This window comes from Montipora capricornis, chromosome 14 (genome assembly GCF_036669925.1).
Source record: "Montipora capricornis isolate CH-2021 chromosome 14, ASM3666992v2, whole genome shotgun sequence".
In the NCBI taxonomy this organism is placed as follows: domain Eukaryota; kingdom Metazoa; phylum Cnidaria; class Anthozoa; order Scleractinia; family Acroporidae; genus Montipora; species Montipora capricornis.
The window spans coordinates 46,193,883-46,211,382 of NC_090896.1; the positions used below are offsets into that span (position 1 = coordinate 46,193,883).

Consider the following 17,500-nt stretch of genomic DNA (forward strand, 5'->3'; position numbering starts at 1 on the left):
GCTCTTCAAACACACATAAGCAGACTAGACAGACATTTTACCGCGTTAGTTTTGATTCCAACCTACGTTTTTACCTCTCACTGTTCTCTCTTTTGCTCTGTTGGGCATTCTTGTTTGAAATGTGTTAAAATATCGAGAATTTCAGCTACATTATGAAAATATATGTTCACACCCAAAGTTTACGGTAGCTTGCCTTTTTTGGTTTTAAGTTTGTTGGCATGAACGCGAAAAAGCGTGAACGACGGGCCAAAAACAGCAGCTTTGACCAAATTATGGTCTGAGTAAACAGCCAGAAAAAAGAGAGTTGGTAATGTTACCACGGGAAAAATGTTTAGGAATTGTGGAACGTTTGAAGCTTCTGACAGAGAGTAAGTCATGTTAAGTCTTGGTTTCGTGTATTGCATGGAGCACCTCCCATTTGAAAATTACTTAGCTTACATGGTGTTAGCTTCAGGGAACTAGAGCAAGATAGCTGGTTAAGATTTTGAGTTTAAGCACATCCCAAATCCCTAGGGAACTAAATCTGAGGACCTGAAATAAATAACCACTGTCTAAGGGCATAGCAAGGTCTATGATTCCCATGTTGTAATTGAACAAGCTGCCCTCTTGAACCTTGTACAACTGTCTCAATCTGTAGGAATGATCCTTCTCTGTGTTCATTTCCAAAGAATCAGACTATTCAAGTTGAAAATTGATTACAAAATGACAACAGGAAATTAGTAAGTTCTGACTAGACCAGGCCTAGGGAACAAAGTGATGTTAAGAGTGACACACCAAAGAGTATTCCTTTTTTAATATCAAGCCCCAAGCTTTTTAACTTTTACAAGTATAGAACTAAAATATAATTTAGTTTGTTAGTCCTTCGGAAGTATAAGATATGAGGAAATGGTCAACAACTGCATTTACAATAAATGGATATCCAAAACGTAATGATCACGAGTGTTTTTCTTCATATCAACTTGCTGGTCACCTTACTGAGACTATGACATGTAACATTTTATTATGTAGGATGGATGTAACTCCAACTAGTGAAATCTTAACTGTACATTGAATTTATAAGCAACAAAGAATCCCATTTGTATGAGCCTCATGAATTCAGCACATCTGTTAAATTTACTGCAAACAAATTAATTATCTATGAGTGTTTAAGATTCCAATCATAATCCAGAACTTCAAGAGCTTTAAATACGGCTGTTTCACATAACCAATTTGCCCATTCATCTTCATTCACAACTGGTTCTCAAGGTAACACCTTTCCACAAAACTTGACCTCTCAGCCATCACTTCTGTCCATTGCTCCAATTGTTGAGCCACTGCTCATCTATCTAAACAGCAGAGAATACGCTGTCAGTTCTTTTGATCCTAACTTTTAATTCTGTACATGAAACACTTTTTCCAAAGCAAGCTTACTGATAAACCTAAGACATGGAGAATTATGGACACTTTTCGAGAAACTGTGAAGAGTAAACTCTTCAAACATGGCCATTTTAGGTCTGAAGTAAACATCAATAATATAGGGTTTCATTTCTTTCAACTTAAGTAAACCATTCTCTCCCTCTTCCTCACACTATCTTGGTTTTTACATACATTGTAAATGCTCATAAAGATTTGTTACACTGCACCCAGAATTAATTCAACATTTTTTGGGTACAAATAACATTCAAGGTAATATGTAGATGAACTCCCTTGCTTACTCTCATTGCAAATTTGAAAGTATTACTGTTCATCTAGTTTTCAACATAATTTTGTATCTTCCTTTACCCGTGAATTGTGGTGAACATTTATTGATTTTTATACTACAGTATATGGATTGTTGGAAGAGCCAGTACATGACAAATCTGATGTGTAACATATTTGTGAATAATGATTGTTGAGAAGATGATCAAAATATAGTGACAGGTCTTGAAGATAATCAAGTGCATGTTTCACTTATTCTAGACGGTACTAGGGGATTTTGGCAAGTAAAAAGTGTTTCCTAACATTTTTTTTGTACAAATGTATAACTAACACATACATCTAAAGAAATCGTGATTGGCATTCCTCTACAGGCTAAGGAATACACACTAAAAGCGAAATGTCTGTTCTGCCCTACAGAGCTCGTCTCCAGAATTACAACCAAATATTTTTGAATGAGCATTTTCACTTATTTCTTAAATCGCTCGTCTAAGAACACTTGCTGAGGTAAATTCAATTGCTGCACGGAGAAAAAAAAAACCGACGAGCTTTTAATGCTAGCAGCTTTTAATGCTAGCAGCATGCTAATGAAATAAACACGATAACAGAGCTTACGCCATCCGGTTCGAAAACTACATGGACAAGCTCCAAATGTGCAATCTTCGACAGTAAACGGTAGTAGTTTGCCTTGCTACAAAAAAGAGCACGCATTTTTTCGGAATAAATAAACCAGATGAAGCGGAGGACAAATAAACAAACAATGCACTAAAAGTGTTCTCGGACTTGGGGGCCGGCGAAAAAGGGTAGTTTAACCGAACTTTTGACTTAAGTTAGCTCTACGAGACGAAAAAAGCAATTACAAAAATACCTACTGAAGAACAGGAAAAAAAATTGCAAAAGTCATCGTGTATTGAAATGACACTACAACCTTGTTAAAAATGGACAACTATATGCTCTGCACAACAGACTTGGAGAGCAGCAAGACAGAAGACTTTTGTGATCCACGACTTGGAAAATCTATCAAAACTTCCCAAATAAAAATTTCCCAAAAGCTGTTGTAATAACATTGTAATCCTACAAACAGCGCATTTTTTAAAGCCTGGAGTCCCAAGCGGCTGCAAAGAGGAAGGAGACACAATGTTATTTGAAGTAATTTAAAGCTTGGGGGCCGGCGGAATTATGATGAAAACTTACTTCAAAGTTGAAGCAAAATCAGCTCAAATTTAAAATTTCCATCTCATAAAGAATGGTGTATCTGAGGATCGTGTCAATATGCAGCCCTATGATTCATTACAATAAAGCTTCAACATCTTCAAACTAACCTGCATCATTTGCCTTCTCGTGTGAACATCTTGAACTTCGGTAAATCAAATGCCAAACTCCACTTCTTTGGGCCTTTATCTCGTTTTGTTCGCAATTTGATCATTAAAATATTCTCATCCGAACGCCCAACAAACTCGAAGAATATCCATAGTGATAGAAAAGTGTGTAATTTTGTTACAATCTTTCATCTCTCTTGACAAAATATTTTTCAAAGTGTAGATCGCCCGTTTAAAAACCCGCGGGCAGCGCGTTCAAAATAACAATGGCGCCGAACTCGAATAATTCGATTCCCTTCGCGCATGCTCAGACAAAATGCCCATGTGCTCCATATTCGCATTCCCAGTATTGGACTGGAACTAGCTTGCAATTGAGGCTAATGCGGGGGAATACATTAAAAAGTATTTGCATTTGAAAAGATTTCCCTGCATTAGCCTCCATTGCAAGCTACGATAGTTCCAGTCCAATACTGAGAATACGAATATGGTCTATTCTGTAGGTAAAAAAAAAATAGAGACTTTTTTTTCTGTAAAACTGTAGGGTAGAGGGTGAAGGGAACCATAGCTGAAACACCCCAAACCTGTACCAAGAATGCTAACCTTAGGCCTAAAAAGAATGCTTTAGATATTGATTAAGCCTGAGGTTGGGTTGTTTCAGCTGTGGTTTCCTTCACCTCCTACCCCCCAACCCCAACCCAAAGCCCCCAACCCCCCCCCCCCCCCCATACCCCCCATTCCCGGAATAGTCATGTTGCGATCACACGATAGATGAGCTGATAACCTCAGCTAAGGATCCTTGCTAAGGAGCAAGGATGGCACAGTCGGTTAGTGCGCGGCCTTGGTGCAAGAGGTCCTGAGTTCGATTCCCGGATCTCGCATCCTTGTTTCGACTCCTTTCCTTTCCGTGTAGCTAGTAGCTTTAAATACCCGTAAAACGGAGCACTGATGGAGAGGGGGGAGTAAAATGAGCGCACCGTCGACCTCAGGTTTGTCAGTTGAATTACTGTTACGAGTCATCGACGTTAAATATGGTTGCTTTACTTTACTTTACTTTACTTTACTTTAACCAAGGTCAACAGACCCGCTTGTCTCTCTTATACAAAGCCAACGAGTATTCGATATCTTGGATGCTACTTCCTGGTTGCTAAATTACCTGTCATTGAAGACAATTTTTGTCATCCTCTTTTGTGAATCTCAGAACAGACAATCGTTCTCTTCCAGCCTTCCTTGTCAATACGGTTTCACCAAATAATCCGCAAGCCACTAATAACTTCATTATTTCATCTACAAACCAAAGCAAACAACCATTCAAGACTCTATGAAGTTTTCATCAAAATTAATTACTGAAGCCAGGTTTCATATTTATAAATGAAACAAGGGTCACAGAGTTACAGAAGACTCTGTTACCCTAAATAATTCCCCTAAATAATTCCTATAATTGGCGGGGAGTCAGGTTGGTTTAGTGGTCATCAACCGTGCCTCCCACCTCTGTGACCCAGTTTCAACTCTGGCCTCGGGTCGTATGTGGGCTGAGTTTCAGTCGATCTCAGTCTGACTCTGAGGGTTTTTCTCCGGGTACTCCGGTTTTCCTCCCTCCTCAAAATCGACTCCTGGCCTATTTCATCAGGCCGTAGTGCTGTGCTCCGAGGTCATACATGGGTCGTGTTCAGGGGCCGAGCGCCTACCCGGCAGCACAGCTCCTTCGGCCCAACCTCGTTGAGCTGCGCCCTTAGTAATTCAGTCTCTGACTGCGAGAAAGGGCAATTAGCAGATCACATATTATTATCTGTTGTATTGAATAGCTTTCCAGTTTACAATTTGTTTTGAAACTTGCTGCGGACAGTGTCTAGGCAACAGTTCCTGGACTGAAAAAAAAAAAAAAGAATGTGTGTTTCATTGTCTTAAACTGTAAAATTTTTTGGTGATTTCACAGTTCTGTGATATGATCCACTTCTGACAGTTGGTTAGCACTTTAGTAACATCTTTCTTGTGGGCTAGATCAGAGAGTTCTTTCTTTAGCGTGGTGTTGAAATCTCCCAGGAAGTTAAACACTATATTGGTTTGCTTGATCTCATAGTCGGAATAGAGTTTTCGGAGACCCAGTCTTAAATCTTAATTATTATTATTATTATTATTATTATTTATTATTATTATTATTATTATTATTATTAATTATTATTTCAAAAAAAAAATTTACCTGGTCTATTTTCTGTAATGGTGACAAGATAAAAACAGCCAGAGTTGGACAGAAGTGTGGAAACCAAAGGAAAGAGGCGATCCATAACCTGCTCAAATAAAGAAATGAAACGAGGGTCACAACGAAAATGCTAGAGATGATATGCAATCTGTTCTCGTACAGATTTCCAACAATATATATTTTTCATAGTCTTACCTCCCGTCCATCTTTTCCACCAGCCCAGGATGCTTCAATGCTGTGACCTCCAACCTAACACAGAAGAACAAACATTAAGCAATAATAAAAATGATACCAATACTGATAAGAATAATGCGTTACTGACCATAATTTATCCCCTTCTTGAATAGGCGAATCTCTGCTAACGTATTTCATCGTATACATTATTCTGTCTCATTAGCATACAAGTTTGCTGGTAGAAGGCAACATGCTATTCACAAATTGACTTCAAAAAGTAAAAGAATGTGTTAAATTTAGTTACAATTCCAATTTTAAGCCTTTTGGCTTTGATAACAAGCAAGCTATTAGCCATCAAAACCTGATAAATTCTTGTGTGACCAAGGTACCAATAAGCCCATGCATTCTTTTTAAAAATTTTGAATTTTCAAAGCATCATTACCAAGAGATTATCTGGTAAATTGCACTCAAAGTTTCAGAGGTAGCTCCTTATGCAATGGCCTTTTGATATTCAGTGCTAATTTTATGTCTGATAGATTAGAAAATGATAGGCTTATGCTAATGAGGCAAAAAATGTAAAAAAAAAATATTTTCCTACATCCAATCCCCCTTTAATGTTTCATAGGTCATTACTAATATTGCCTTCCACAAAGTGCACAAACCACTTCACAAATGCCACCTTATTAAATGCCACAATTAAACTTTTCAGTTCAAGTAAGTAACAAGAAGAGCAATTTCACACCTCATAATTTAAAGGCCTCGAGTTTCAATAGGTCTCCACACTATATCTCCCTTGGGAGTACACACCCGGCAAATTAGGATGGTCTTAGGTTTGACATCTGTTATTGGAATGCCAATATTGTTTTTCACAACTAATTGAAGTTAAACGTATGTCCTAACATTGCCAGCTTATTCATTATTCAAACTATTGTTTTAATAGAGTTAACTGAATAGAGGGTAATGTGAAGTGCTAGATTTCTATACCATATGAACCATGTGAGCGTTAGCCCTACTGATGGAAATGGGCCCACACAAGGACAGAGAAAAACTCTGACCAGGGTGGCAATTGAACCCACGACCTTCGGGTTAGATCTCCGCCGCTCCACCGACTGAGCTACAAGGTCAGACGGGAGCAGGCTGGAGTTTCTGTTTCTGTGGAAACTCCAGTGTTTCTTTACAAAAGTTATGGGTCAGAACCGCTTTTTTGATGGGTCCAGACCCAAATTTTTCTGTCGTGTAAACGGCCTTTTAGTGATAAGGATTGTATAAAACTCCTGGCATAGTTGTTTGAAGACCTGGACCCACTTGTTCAACAGGTGGATAATGCTATGTTAATGTGTCCCATTAACCCATTCACCCCTAAATCAGCAAAAACCTTTCATACTTAGTACTTTACTCTGTCTAATGCCAGACAATTTTACTCGTCAATGGGGAACCCCAGGAGTCAATGGATTAATTTGTTCACATAACTGCAAATATACGCACTCTAAACACATCTAAGAAAAAGAACATATGAAACCCTCGGCCAACATTTAACATGGAGTAGATTAATTTTTGTAATCTCATTCTAGATTTTAAGTGAATAAGTCTTAAATTTTATCCATTTGTTTTCTACTTAATAAAGTTATATGGAGCCCTATGAACAACTAAGGAGCTGATGTGTGGTCCTCGAGTAAAATGAGAAAAAGAATTGAAAAAAAAATTAACCAAGATGATAAAAAGCAAATGATTATTCATTAGGTACAGTTGTCTTAGCACATAATTAGGGGTGGCAAAAGGTACCTAGAAAAACGTGGGTATCGTAAAATTTTTGAACGATCTCGAAAGCGTTTTTGATAAGTCTCGAAGTCTCGTTTTTGCATGGTTTGTTTATACCCTTTTTGAATCTCGGAACTTTTTTTCGGATTTTTAACTAGGATCTTGGCATCTCGGCAAGTCTCGGATTTTACCATTCACCACCCCAGCCTATAATTATTGTCATCAACTATTTTTAATGCGGTGAAAAATAAATAGGTAATACACCAAAACTTCCTTGCCTCCTCTGATGGTGTAACAACATAAGGTGGATTGAAAATTAAAACGTCAACTTTTCCATGAATTTGTGGAGTGAGACATTCTACCTAACCAGAAGAAAAAAATAAAAAATATATATATATAGCATATAGATGGTTTTCACAGTGACATCATCAAATTCTAAATTCAAAGTCACAAGGTCTTCTGAATTCTTATCTATAAGAGGTTGAAGATGGCCTAGAAGTTTCCAGTTCCGTGATGTCTTTCGTTTCGAAAATTTCCGAATTGTCACCTTGCGCGACACTATGATTCAAAACTATTTGGTTGAAAAAAATGTCCATCCCTATGAATCTCAGCAGTTTGAGCCTTTCAAGTACATTTGTCATTAGGAGATGTGTTCATACACAAATGTATTTTATCTCAAGAGCAAAAAGTAAGCTTTCATCGCAAAGTGAACAACAGATGTTTTCGTTGATTACCAGCCGCCATATTGGTGGACCACTTTGATCCACCAACATACAAAACTCTATAAAGTTGCGTGAAATGCTTCGACAAATAACTCAGAAACGATGTGCCACACAGACCTAAGAATTGGAACGGTGGTTCAAAAATTTGTTTCCTACAACGTTCCAAGTTCCTGGCCTTTTTCATTGAATGGTTTCACATTTATTTTTTGTTGCATGTCAGTGAAAATGATCTAGTGCTATTTAATGGGTCTTTCTGCAGGTACCGGAAAGCATTGTGTTTTTGGTCACTTGGGATTAGCCTTTATTTGGAGTTGTTTTGCTTTCTGTCTTTTGTTTCTTTTGTTTTACGTAATTTGTGCTCCGGTACCTGCAGAAGCTGCCTATTTAATAGTGACTGCAACAAATCCAGTCCCAAGAGATTTTACATCAAGCTGCAAATTGAGGGAGAAGAAAATTCGTCATAAGATTGAAATAATTTATTACTCACCAAATCTGTTACAACACAACAGATACGGACACCATTTTGATGGGCTGTTTGCAACGAACACTTTGCAGCAATAGGGTTAACATCAGTAGCTCTGTACATGGATCAATAATGAGATCATCAGATGACAATCTACACGTTTTTTCCCCAGGATTAGTGTAGAAAATTGCCAGCTATTGCCTGCACTAGATGGTTCTTAACACAACAATGCCCTTGGATTCAACAAATTCTCACATAGAAAAATTAATATATTTTTAAGCAAACAAAATAACAACTTTGGCTCCAGCCCAGACACCCAAAGCAGCTGAGTAACAGCTAAAATGCGCTGTCACTTTATTTGTTTTTCTCATAAAATTGACATTTGTCCCTCAATGCAACTATCCAGAGGTATTACCAGTCGTCGTTCATCCCTAGAATAATGTTACCCAAGGTTTCTCATTCCTGGACTGTAACTTTTGAGTTACGATGTAAGTAGTAGATGAAAGAAATGTACATATTTGAAGTGCGAGTTATAGATGGAATGTAGAAATGACCCTTGTACTAATAACTAGACAATTTATTATAAGCAATATTGTCTCTGAAAATTCAGGCAGCTTCATTCATTGAGTCCTTTCACAGAAACAAAATTAATGAGCCCAACAAATTGACCTTCCCCCAAATGTGTGGCTTCAAATTAGCCCAGTTGGTAGAGCATTGCACTGGCATTGCACCGGCATTGCACCAGCACTGCACCAGCATTGCACCAGCATTGGACCAGCATCACAGTGGTCATGGGTTCAAATCCTGCTGAAGCTGCCTGAATTTTTCAGGTGTCTATAAGGAGACAATAATAAATTGTCTAGTTAACTACGAGGATCGCTTGAACGTTAAAGGGGCTAGGTCACGCAATTTTAGGCAATTTCAGCACTGATCGAATGGTCATAGAATTAACTAAAATATCAAAATAACTGTTCAAAACTATTGATCAGAAGAACTCTAACAAAACACAGGAAAGCCAAGAAGGTACACGGATGGACAAGACTGGAGAGGATTGAAATGGATTGAATTTGGGTAAGTTTGAAAAACGTCGGCCCACCTTATATCACACTTATATCACTCTTTATCAAAATGACATTTACACAGCTGTAAAATCATTCTTATTTGTTATGTGTCTGTAACTTTCCAAATAAAAGACTCTTGTTCTGACAATTTGACGTTTGCAGTTCTTAATTAACAAAATTAAACAAATTTACCTAAAATAGCTTGACCTAGCCCCTTTAATGTAGGTTTTGATCTCAGGAACAGGCCCATTCCCCTCATTACAACACCCAGTATTGTTCAGTGCTGAAGCACTTTAATAGTTAAATTTCAAAGGGAAAACAGCAATTTAAAAAAATAGTTTGCTACAGAAGGCTCCTCAAATATTACTCTCAGCAACAAAAACCACTTACTTGCACTTAAATAATTATTATTGTCAAGTTTAGTTTCAACTCTCATTGCACTTAAAACAACATTTTCCCTTCAGTTACTCCAGGATTACCTTGACTTACATGTAGTGTGTGAATGGTCCCAGTATTGTCGCTAAAAATGTAATAATAGCGCCAGAACCACTGCCAACCTCTACACATAACAATGGCCTATAAACAGAATAGAAAACGCAAATTAAGCTAACTGTTGAAAGACTTGGTTACAAGCTGTAACCAATAATTTTGTGCCTTGTCCCAGTTAAGCACTTTATCTTGCAGGTGTGAGCGTCTTTAATTTGGGAGGGACTACCAAGCTTGAGGTGCTACTATTTGTAACAAATTGCATCATGTATGTCATCACCGCAACGCTGGTCGACAAAAACAAAAGATCTCTCATTGGTGGCTTTTGTTCTTCGCCCTCAAGGGCCACGGGTCAATAGCCCATGAGGCGAACCTTGCGGGATATGGGTCTAATTTGTTAATTATATATGCATTATTCTGAGAGACGATAGCACAGCTACAAGGGAGATATCTCTTTACAAACATTCTTTTTGTTTGTACTTGAATGAGCCAACCTTGAGAACAAAATAATTTTTTGTTTCAACAGCCAATGAGGCTCTGATTGGCGCATCAATAACAATGGGTGAAGTCAGCGACATCTTTGCTATAATAGTAACCAGGAGCACCTTCAGAATACCCCGCCACTGTTGCTTTTTCAAGGCGGCATCGTTTGAAGAACAAGGCATATCTATCCATATGTAAATTATTCCTGGCAGGCTATTCTGGACTTTAGCCTGAGCAACTTCAAAATACTCTGCCAATATTGTTTTTTAAAAGCTGGATCGTTTGAAGAAGGTGCATATCTATTCATATGTAATTTTTTTTTGTTGCTTTGTTTGTGGCTTGGAAACAAGTCTTTGTTTGCCTTTGTTCGGTAACATTGTCCCTTAATGTCGTCAGGGACGACAAACAAAGACAAATAAAGACTTAATAAAAGTTAAAAAGTTTTACAAACTCGGAGCTAAAAGTTAAAAACTATGAAATATTTCGTCCGTTTTTCAACCGGACTTCATCAGTCAATGATATGAATGTTAAAAAGATGAATTTTAAAAAGGTTTTTAACGCCTCTTGGGGGTTTGAATTTTGTCATAGATGGCTGCTAATTCTTAACCATTGTCTCTGTTTAACGCCGGTTTCGTAAGTTTAATTTGAATAGCTTCTTTTATCCTGCGTTTGAAGGTGTTAACTTCGGTTGATAGTACTTTTCTTTTATTTGGGTCCACCGAGTGGCCCTCCAGGCGACAATGCTCGTGAATAGCTGATGAACTTCTTGATTGGTGTTCTTTCACTCTGATTTCCAGAGAGCGGGCCGTTTCTCCAACGTACTCCTTGTTACACTTCTCTCAATGTATCTGGTACACAGTACCGCATTTCTTGAGATTGACAGTTGTGTCCTTGACACGTACCAATTGTGATCTTAGAGAATTGACGGGTTTATGAATAAGTGTAACCTTGTGTGACTTGAAAGCTCTTTGCAGGCGTTCCGAGATTCCTTTGATGTATGGCGTTGATGCATAGATTTTCTTCTCGTTTTGAGGCTCTTCGGTATCTTCTGTTGTAGATTTTGGATGTTGTATTGTTAGCATCCATTCTGGATGCTAACTCGGTACCAAACCAAATCCAATGGTCGCCGTGTGGTGTTCAATGAGAAAAAGGATTTTTTTCATTATTTTATTGATTCATTTGGGACACTAACAGCTATCTGACGTTGCTGGCAGGGCTTCGACTGCGTGGCTAGCTGATTGAAATGAAAGAAAAACCTTTGCCCTTGAATTCTACTATGGAATTTTAATCAGGGGAATATTTGACTCAATCCGGTGGGCTTCTGAGTATTCAGTGTTCAGCCTTGGTATTTTACTATAACCGTTGACAACCAAGGAACTGATAATGGTTCAATTAGCGTTGAATCTGAAAAAAAAAACCACACAGAAAGGAAGCAACCCACAACGGTAATAAGGTTAGGTTTTTTAATTGAGAATTTTTTCGTAAAATTATCTTCCCTGGTCTTTTATCAGGATTACCATACAAATCCTTATATTTTTCTTTCCCCCACACAGTCTGAGCTTGGGGAACCTGTGATAGGGACTGTACGAAAATGATTATAAGCTTCCTTTCGAATGGGGTTAGTCAAATGAAAGCTTCTTAGTAATCCATTCACGTACTAACAGAGTCATCGATCTACAAGACCAAAAAATTTCAAATAAGCACTTAAAGTTAAGATATTGATATCGTTGGCGACAACAATAGTTGTGGATGCAACCACAGCTCTATTGGTAAAGAAATAAAGGGTTCTATTGTTTTAATGGTCTCCACATTTAAATAGCAAAATATTTGCAAACAGACACTCTTTCAGATAGAGGGCCGGGTGGGAGATTCAATTCATTGGGTACTGTACCTTCGTTCTTTCAAGAATTCTGTGTCCTTTTCTAAAGCATCCATCAAAAGAAAAGTATCCTCCGCAGGTTCATAAATGTTTTCGTAATCTTTCTGGCTGAAATGAGCGAAAGAAGGAGTAGGTGCCGACATAGCATGTACATAGGCTTACAACAACAGAGAGTTGATCCACCATGTTGGCCGTGATAGCGTGAGAACTAGTTCTAAGCCCTCTGTCCCGCGGCGCAGTATCGCGTGACATCGCATCCCGTGAGAAAAAACGTGGTTTGCGATGGAACCCTGCGAAAAACGACCGAAACTTGTCCAGCAAACGACGGAACACAGCGACCTGACGAGAGAATGCGCAAATTCAAACGAATCTTTAGGCGGAGATAAAAATTCTGACGAATATAGAAGCGCGATTAAGAGCGCGAAAGATCAAGCAGTAGACGAGCAACTTCCGGTATGTCAAAACGGCGCCAATTGTAACAAAATTGAGTTGATACACTTTGCTGAATTTTGGCATCCGACGAAAACAGATGACAGAAACGAAGACAATTGTTTAGAGGAGAATGAGTGTGATGATACGGAGTTACCTTACGACGAACTGGAATCAACACAACAGATTTATGAGGAATTGTCCGACAGTGATAGCAATGGAGCACTGGATGAAAATTCAAATCGACTGAGTAAAACTAAACAACAGCTATCAGGGGCTGATAGTTTGGATTCTCAGTAAGTACTTAACATAAGAGGTGATGGAAGTTTTAATTTGATGTTCTTAGCTTTTTAAATCATATCTCAACAAGAGTAGTTATTCCTGGCATGGAGCACTGAACGTAGTTACTGTACATTTCGAAAACCACGTGTACTCAATATTAGCTCACCCAGATGATGCCACTTTCGTGTGAACAAGTTCATCATAATAATAGACGCTATTCATATGCAAATTAAGTGGCCGGGTATTCTGCATTCTGTCTGGGAAAAGAATAGACAGTAGATAAACAGTATTAACTTCAAGAACATATTGACAAATTACTATTTGTACATGTCAGATGTGCTCCAGAAAACCCGGCGTCCATTGGTTATGTGTCTAGTTACTGGGTTGCCTATGGCAAACCAGTTGGAATCTGTGTTTAGTTTCGTGTTTTTTTTATTTTTTTCCGTGTCGGTAAAAGTCTTGCCTGTCACTACCCTGCTAAGTAATGGCTTTTTGCATAGAGCCTTCTATGAGTATGTTCTTAGGATCGAGAGGGTAGTGGAACTGCGTAGATTTCTCTGGTGGACACAGGAGAATCATTAACTTAGCCTGCAATGGCGTCGAAAGTCATGTAACGCGAATGGCGTTTTAGTGGATCCTTAAACAAAATATACCCTTATGGAGCTCAATAATGGAAAGTCAGTTGGATAAACTAGGCAGAAAGCTCAAAAGCGACGAGTACTGGACTTCGACAACAATCTATCGCCCGTCGAGACGAAATCAAAGTGAGCTCTATTTACCTGAAGTACATGGTAATTTGACGCGATTGAGTTTCTTGTCTTCACGCACGCAATGAAATAGGAAGAGGTTTTCGTCTCTAAGAGCAAATATGTTGTTAGTTTCAATAATGTTTTCGCTGGAAAAGGATTCTGTGGTATTTTCTGCCTTTGTTAATTATAATATCATGTTGTGTATTGAATTTTCGAGCTTAAGGTTGAAATGTGATATGGGAGAAGTTTTTTAGTATTGCTCTGTAAGCAGGAAGGGTTCACAGGCCTGTTGGAAGCGTGCTTGAGTTTCAACAAAATGAGCCCCAAAATCAGTGAAAACTTGTGACGCAGATGAATAATAAAGTAGCTGCTATTTCCAAAATGATGGAATTACCTGGTGATAAATAACGTCGTACGCGTCTTGGAGAGTAAATTTTGACTTTGCATAAATAAGAGTTGGGCGGTTGTGATCTTTGTTTTGACTTCGCTCATTTCATTGTCAAACTTTATAACACTTGACTGAAAAAGAAACTTACAAAAACCCGGTATCTTGCCATTATTTGACACAGATGCTTCACTGTTTGGCGAGTAAACATGCCGCGGTAACTTAATCACGGCGCCCGCTGAATTCCGGCCATGTCACTTTCGATTTTGCAATTTACTTGAACGTAGCAAAAATCTCCCAAAATGTTTGTCGCTGATCGTAACTTTTTATATTCTATATTCACGGTTCAAAATTAATGTTGTTTTGATGTCGTAAATATTTTATTCTCGATCGACCGTTCGGGAAACTTCCTCCTGCTCTTTCTGAAAACTGTGTATCAATAGTTATTTGCTTTTTCATCAATATTTGTTTTGCATAAAGCAAGCTAACAAGATCTGTACCTCGCTGAGTTCGCATTTGTTAGAGTTAATAGTATTTTCGGTCCGATGCTTCTGTTTTATGAGGGGAATGTTGTCTTGGTCTCCCATCCAAACACTAACCCCGCCCGGCAGGGCTTAACTTCAGTGAACTTTAGTATTAGAAAGCTGTCAGATGCTCAGAGGGCACACTTGTGGTAAACAGAAGTTGTGGGAACTTGAAAATTATCAACATGTCAGCCCAGAAGCCAATGTTTCTCGCTTCTCCTTTATTTGTTGTTCTTCAGAGACTGGAATGCTGTATTTCAATACCACACAATTCAGTGCCTTCTGATTTTCTGTAGCACGTACCACAGGCAACCCAGTGTATGCTTCACAGAAGCATCTCGTTCTTCAAAGGATGCCGCTACAAGAATAAAAAGTGACCGGGTATTTCAAAGAGATCTAAAACAACCGCAAAAGCACACTTTAAAAGGTTTTGTAGCCTACAGCGAGAGAGATTCTGACAGATTCTATGGGATAAACGTGACATCTCAAAGGAATGCGTGACTAATTATTTTATTTCTAAAAAACAAGTACCGTTTGAAGGTTTCTTTTGACAAGGAGTACCTTTACGTTTTGCCCTTTTATGCGAACGTGATGCTGAATCCCAAACTTATTTAAAAATTCGTTTTAAAAGTAAATTGGTCTCTGACCATGTCGTGGCATCGACCCTTTCGCTTCACGGTACCCGAAAGACGGCTGCGAAGGAGACTTCAGGCGCGTTCGATTGACCCTATTCCGGAATTAAAACGGTATGTTTGGTGCGTTTCGAAGCAGCAAGGATAACAAAAATAGGTATAAAATAGCATTTTAGCAGATATTTGACAATTTTAATGTGAATCTCGGTAAAAACGAAGGGTTTCTAACTTATATTCCATGTATTCCTATTTCGGAATACGGTCAATCGAACGCACCCTAAGAGATTACACGGTACCCTCCTTGAGTTGATCAGAGTTATCGAATCACCAAGGCATGCCCTTTTTTCTCCGCTTACGGTCGTCCGACCGACCCATATTTTGTGTATAAAAATAACAAGATATGAGGCAGCTTGTAGTAAAACATATTTGTAAAAATATAAACATTGGTTTTTTCCATGCAGATGCAACCCCAGAGTTAACGTAACTCTCACCTCATTTCTGCTCCCCTGCCACTCTATTCTTTCTGCATGCAGCTTAAGAACTGTATTTTTTTTTCTTAGATTGCTTGTGACTTTCTTTTTGTTTGCTTGGTTTTCTTTTCGTCCGACCAACCGACCGAAAATTAGGAAAAAAATTCAACGGTAAACGGAGAAAAATAAAGCTGACAGCCAGGATCCCATGAGCAAGAGCTTGCCTCTCCCCTACAAGCCCGCTATGAGTCATCCTTTGCGTGTATCTTTCTATTTTTAGAACGCCACGAGTTCTTCTGCTCTGTATATGCACTCTTTAGAATGGCCAATCAACATAAAGTTGTTGTCCAACGAAGACAAAAATAGAACAAAGAATGTATGCAATAGGCCACTTTGCAAAATACCATAATAATCTTTGTTTGTGCCCCCAAATTTTGCATAAGCATTGTTTCCAGTTTCTCTTGGGACTTACAATGGTCCCAAGAGAAAACAAAAACAATTCTCATGCAAAATTTGGGGGGACAAACAAAGATTATTATGGTATTTTCCGAAGTGGCCTATTGTGCAGATTGATCTAAATTGATGTAAATGTGAGTCTCCTACGAAGAGGTAAGTTCTAAAAATAGAAAATATGCGCAAAGGTTAACTCAAAGATAAAGTGCATAGGGAGGCTCCTAGTCATGGGCTCCTGGGACGGCCTAACTTGTTTTTTTTTTTTTTAATTCCTTCACGCGCATTCATTTTCGCTCCTGATTTTTTCTCGTAGACTATCAAGGGATGACACAGTACTGAGTCGAGGTCCTAGTATTGTGAAATCCTACTCGTTGTTGTCCGAAACGGAACGAAGAGAACTCATAAGAAGAGCGTTCGAGGTGAAAGACTTGTTAAAGAAAGAACTTGACAAAACACTGGGTATCATCGAGGAAAAGAACAAGGAGCTTCGAAGAGTTCTCTCCCAACTGGAACGCGGTCATTTGATGATTGATGGCGAACAAGAAGCTCTTGATAAAGACGATCTCTGCTATTTTCCCCTTTTTGCTGAAAGAGAATATAAAGGAGGATCTGCAGCTCAGATGCATTTTCGTCTTGCAGGTGAGTAATATGCGCAGGCGGCGCTGGAATAAAAATTTAGGGCGGCAAGTGCGGAAAAAAGTAAACGCGCGAGGAGACGCGCACGACCTGTTTTCTTGCGCTCGAACCCTAAAACTTGGGTTTACAGGTTTGTTTGTTTGCTTGTTTGTTTGTTTGAGTAGGTTGAAATTTTGGCAACTATTCAGCTGATGTGGACCTGCTATACCCACCCACCCATATACTCACAAAGGACAGCCACAACACCGGGAACTTCATTCCCTACTCTTCTCGAATAGCGTGTGGGCTCTTTAACGTCCCACATAGAACTAATGAACATGGAAGATATTTGTGAGACGGGGCCTACGGTTTATAGTCCTTATCCGAGAAGGCTTGGAAGTCCAACCATTTGCGGATATAATTACAAAGGCAGCACTTCTTCCGTTATTTAAAGACCATGAGTGTTGGTCCGGGCGGATTCGAACTCACGACCTCCCATGGGAGCCCTGCCGGTGCTCAACCAAGCAACTGAGCCACCGGTGCGCGGTAGTAACTTGCCCAAAGTGGTATCTTCCACGAGAACTAAAAAATGAGTGCGGTGATGTCAACGAGACGATCTTAACTTTCTTCCTTGTTTCATTTGTATTGAATACTTTGACACGCTAACTTTGTGAGGAAAAAACTATTAATCGTCATCATCGTCACTATAATCATCATTAAAGTCAATTCGTTTCATGGAAAATGT

The 17,500-nt window shown here is 38.8% G+C and overlaps 2 protein-coding genes and 1 long non-coding RNA gene across 7 annotated transcripts in view; 1 reads left to right on the top strand and 2 right to left on the bottom strand.

The window, feature by feature from the left end:
• LOC138033533 (uncharacterized) overlaps positions 1 to 3,656 on the bottom strand; it is a 5,976-nt gene extending 2,320 nt beyond the window's left edge. The window contains exons 1-2 of the long non-coding RNA XR_011128619.1: positions 2,997 to 3,656; positions 1 to 1,325 (exon numbers count right to left, since the gene is read on the bottom strand). The exon at positions 1 to 1,325 is cut by the window's left edge and continues 1,824 nt beyond it. This is a non-coding gene — a long non-coding RNA (uncharacterized lncRNA). The remainder of the gene's footprint in view (positions 1,326 to 2,996) is intronic.
• LOC138033530 (methyltransferase N6AMT1-like) overlaps positions 1 to 12,415 on the bottom strand; it is a 21,170-nt gene extending 8,755 nt beyond the window's left edge. The window contains exons 1-8 of one of the 5 annotated variants that reach the window (XR_011128616.1): positions 12,229 to 12,414; positions 9,858 to 9,944; positions 8,332 to 8,422; positions 7,401 to 7,484; positions 5,386 to 5,439; positions 5,191 to 5,278; positions 4,061 to 4,277; positions 3,723 to 3,774 (exon numbers count right to left, since the gene is read on the bottom strand). Coding sequence is in view for 2 of the 5 variants with exons in the window: in XM_068881298.1 (XP_068737399.1) it covers positions 4,150 to 4,277; positions 5,191 to 5,278; positions 5,386 to 5,439; positions 7,401 to 7,484; positions 8,332 to 8,422; positions 9,858 to 9,944; positions 12,229 to 12,359 (663 nt within the window). In the remaining 3 variants the exon portion in view is untranslated. Of the gene's footprint in view, positions 1 to 3,722; positions 3,775 to 4,060; positions 4,278 to 5,190; positions 5,279 to 5,385; positions 5,440 to 7,400; positions 7,485 to 8,331; positions 8,423 to 9,857; positions 9,945 to 12,228 lie in introns of those variants that run through there. The other 4 variants (XM_068881298.1, XM_068881299.1, XM_068881294.1 and 1 more) reach the window with 4 other exon arrangements.
• A 45-nt stretch (positions 12,416 to 12,460) lies between these two features.
• The window catches only part of LOC138033527 (uncharacterized), a 7,933-nt gene continuing 2,893 nt past the window's right edge, over positions 12,461 to 17,500 (top strand). Inside the window, exons 1-2 of the mRNA XM_068881292.1 lie at positions 12,461 to 12,941; positions 16,454 to 16,779. Of these exons, the coding sequence (XP_068737393.1) occupies positions 12,499 to 12,941; positions 16,454 to 16,779 (769 nt within the window). The 5' untranslated portion in view covers positions 12,461 to 12,498. The remainder of the gene's footprint in view (positions 12,942 to 16,453; positions 16,780 to 17,500) is intronic.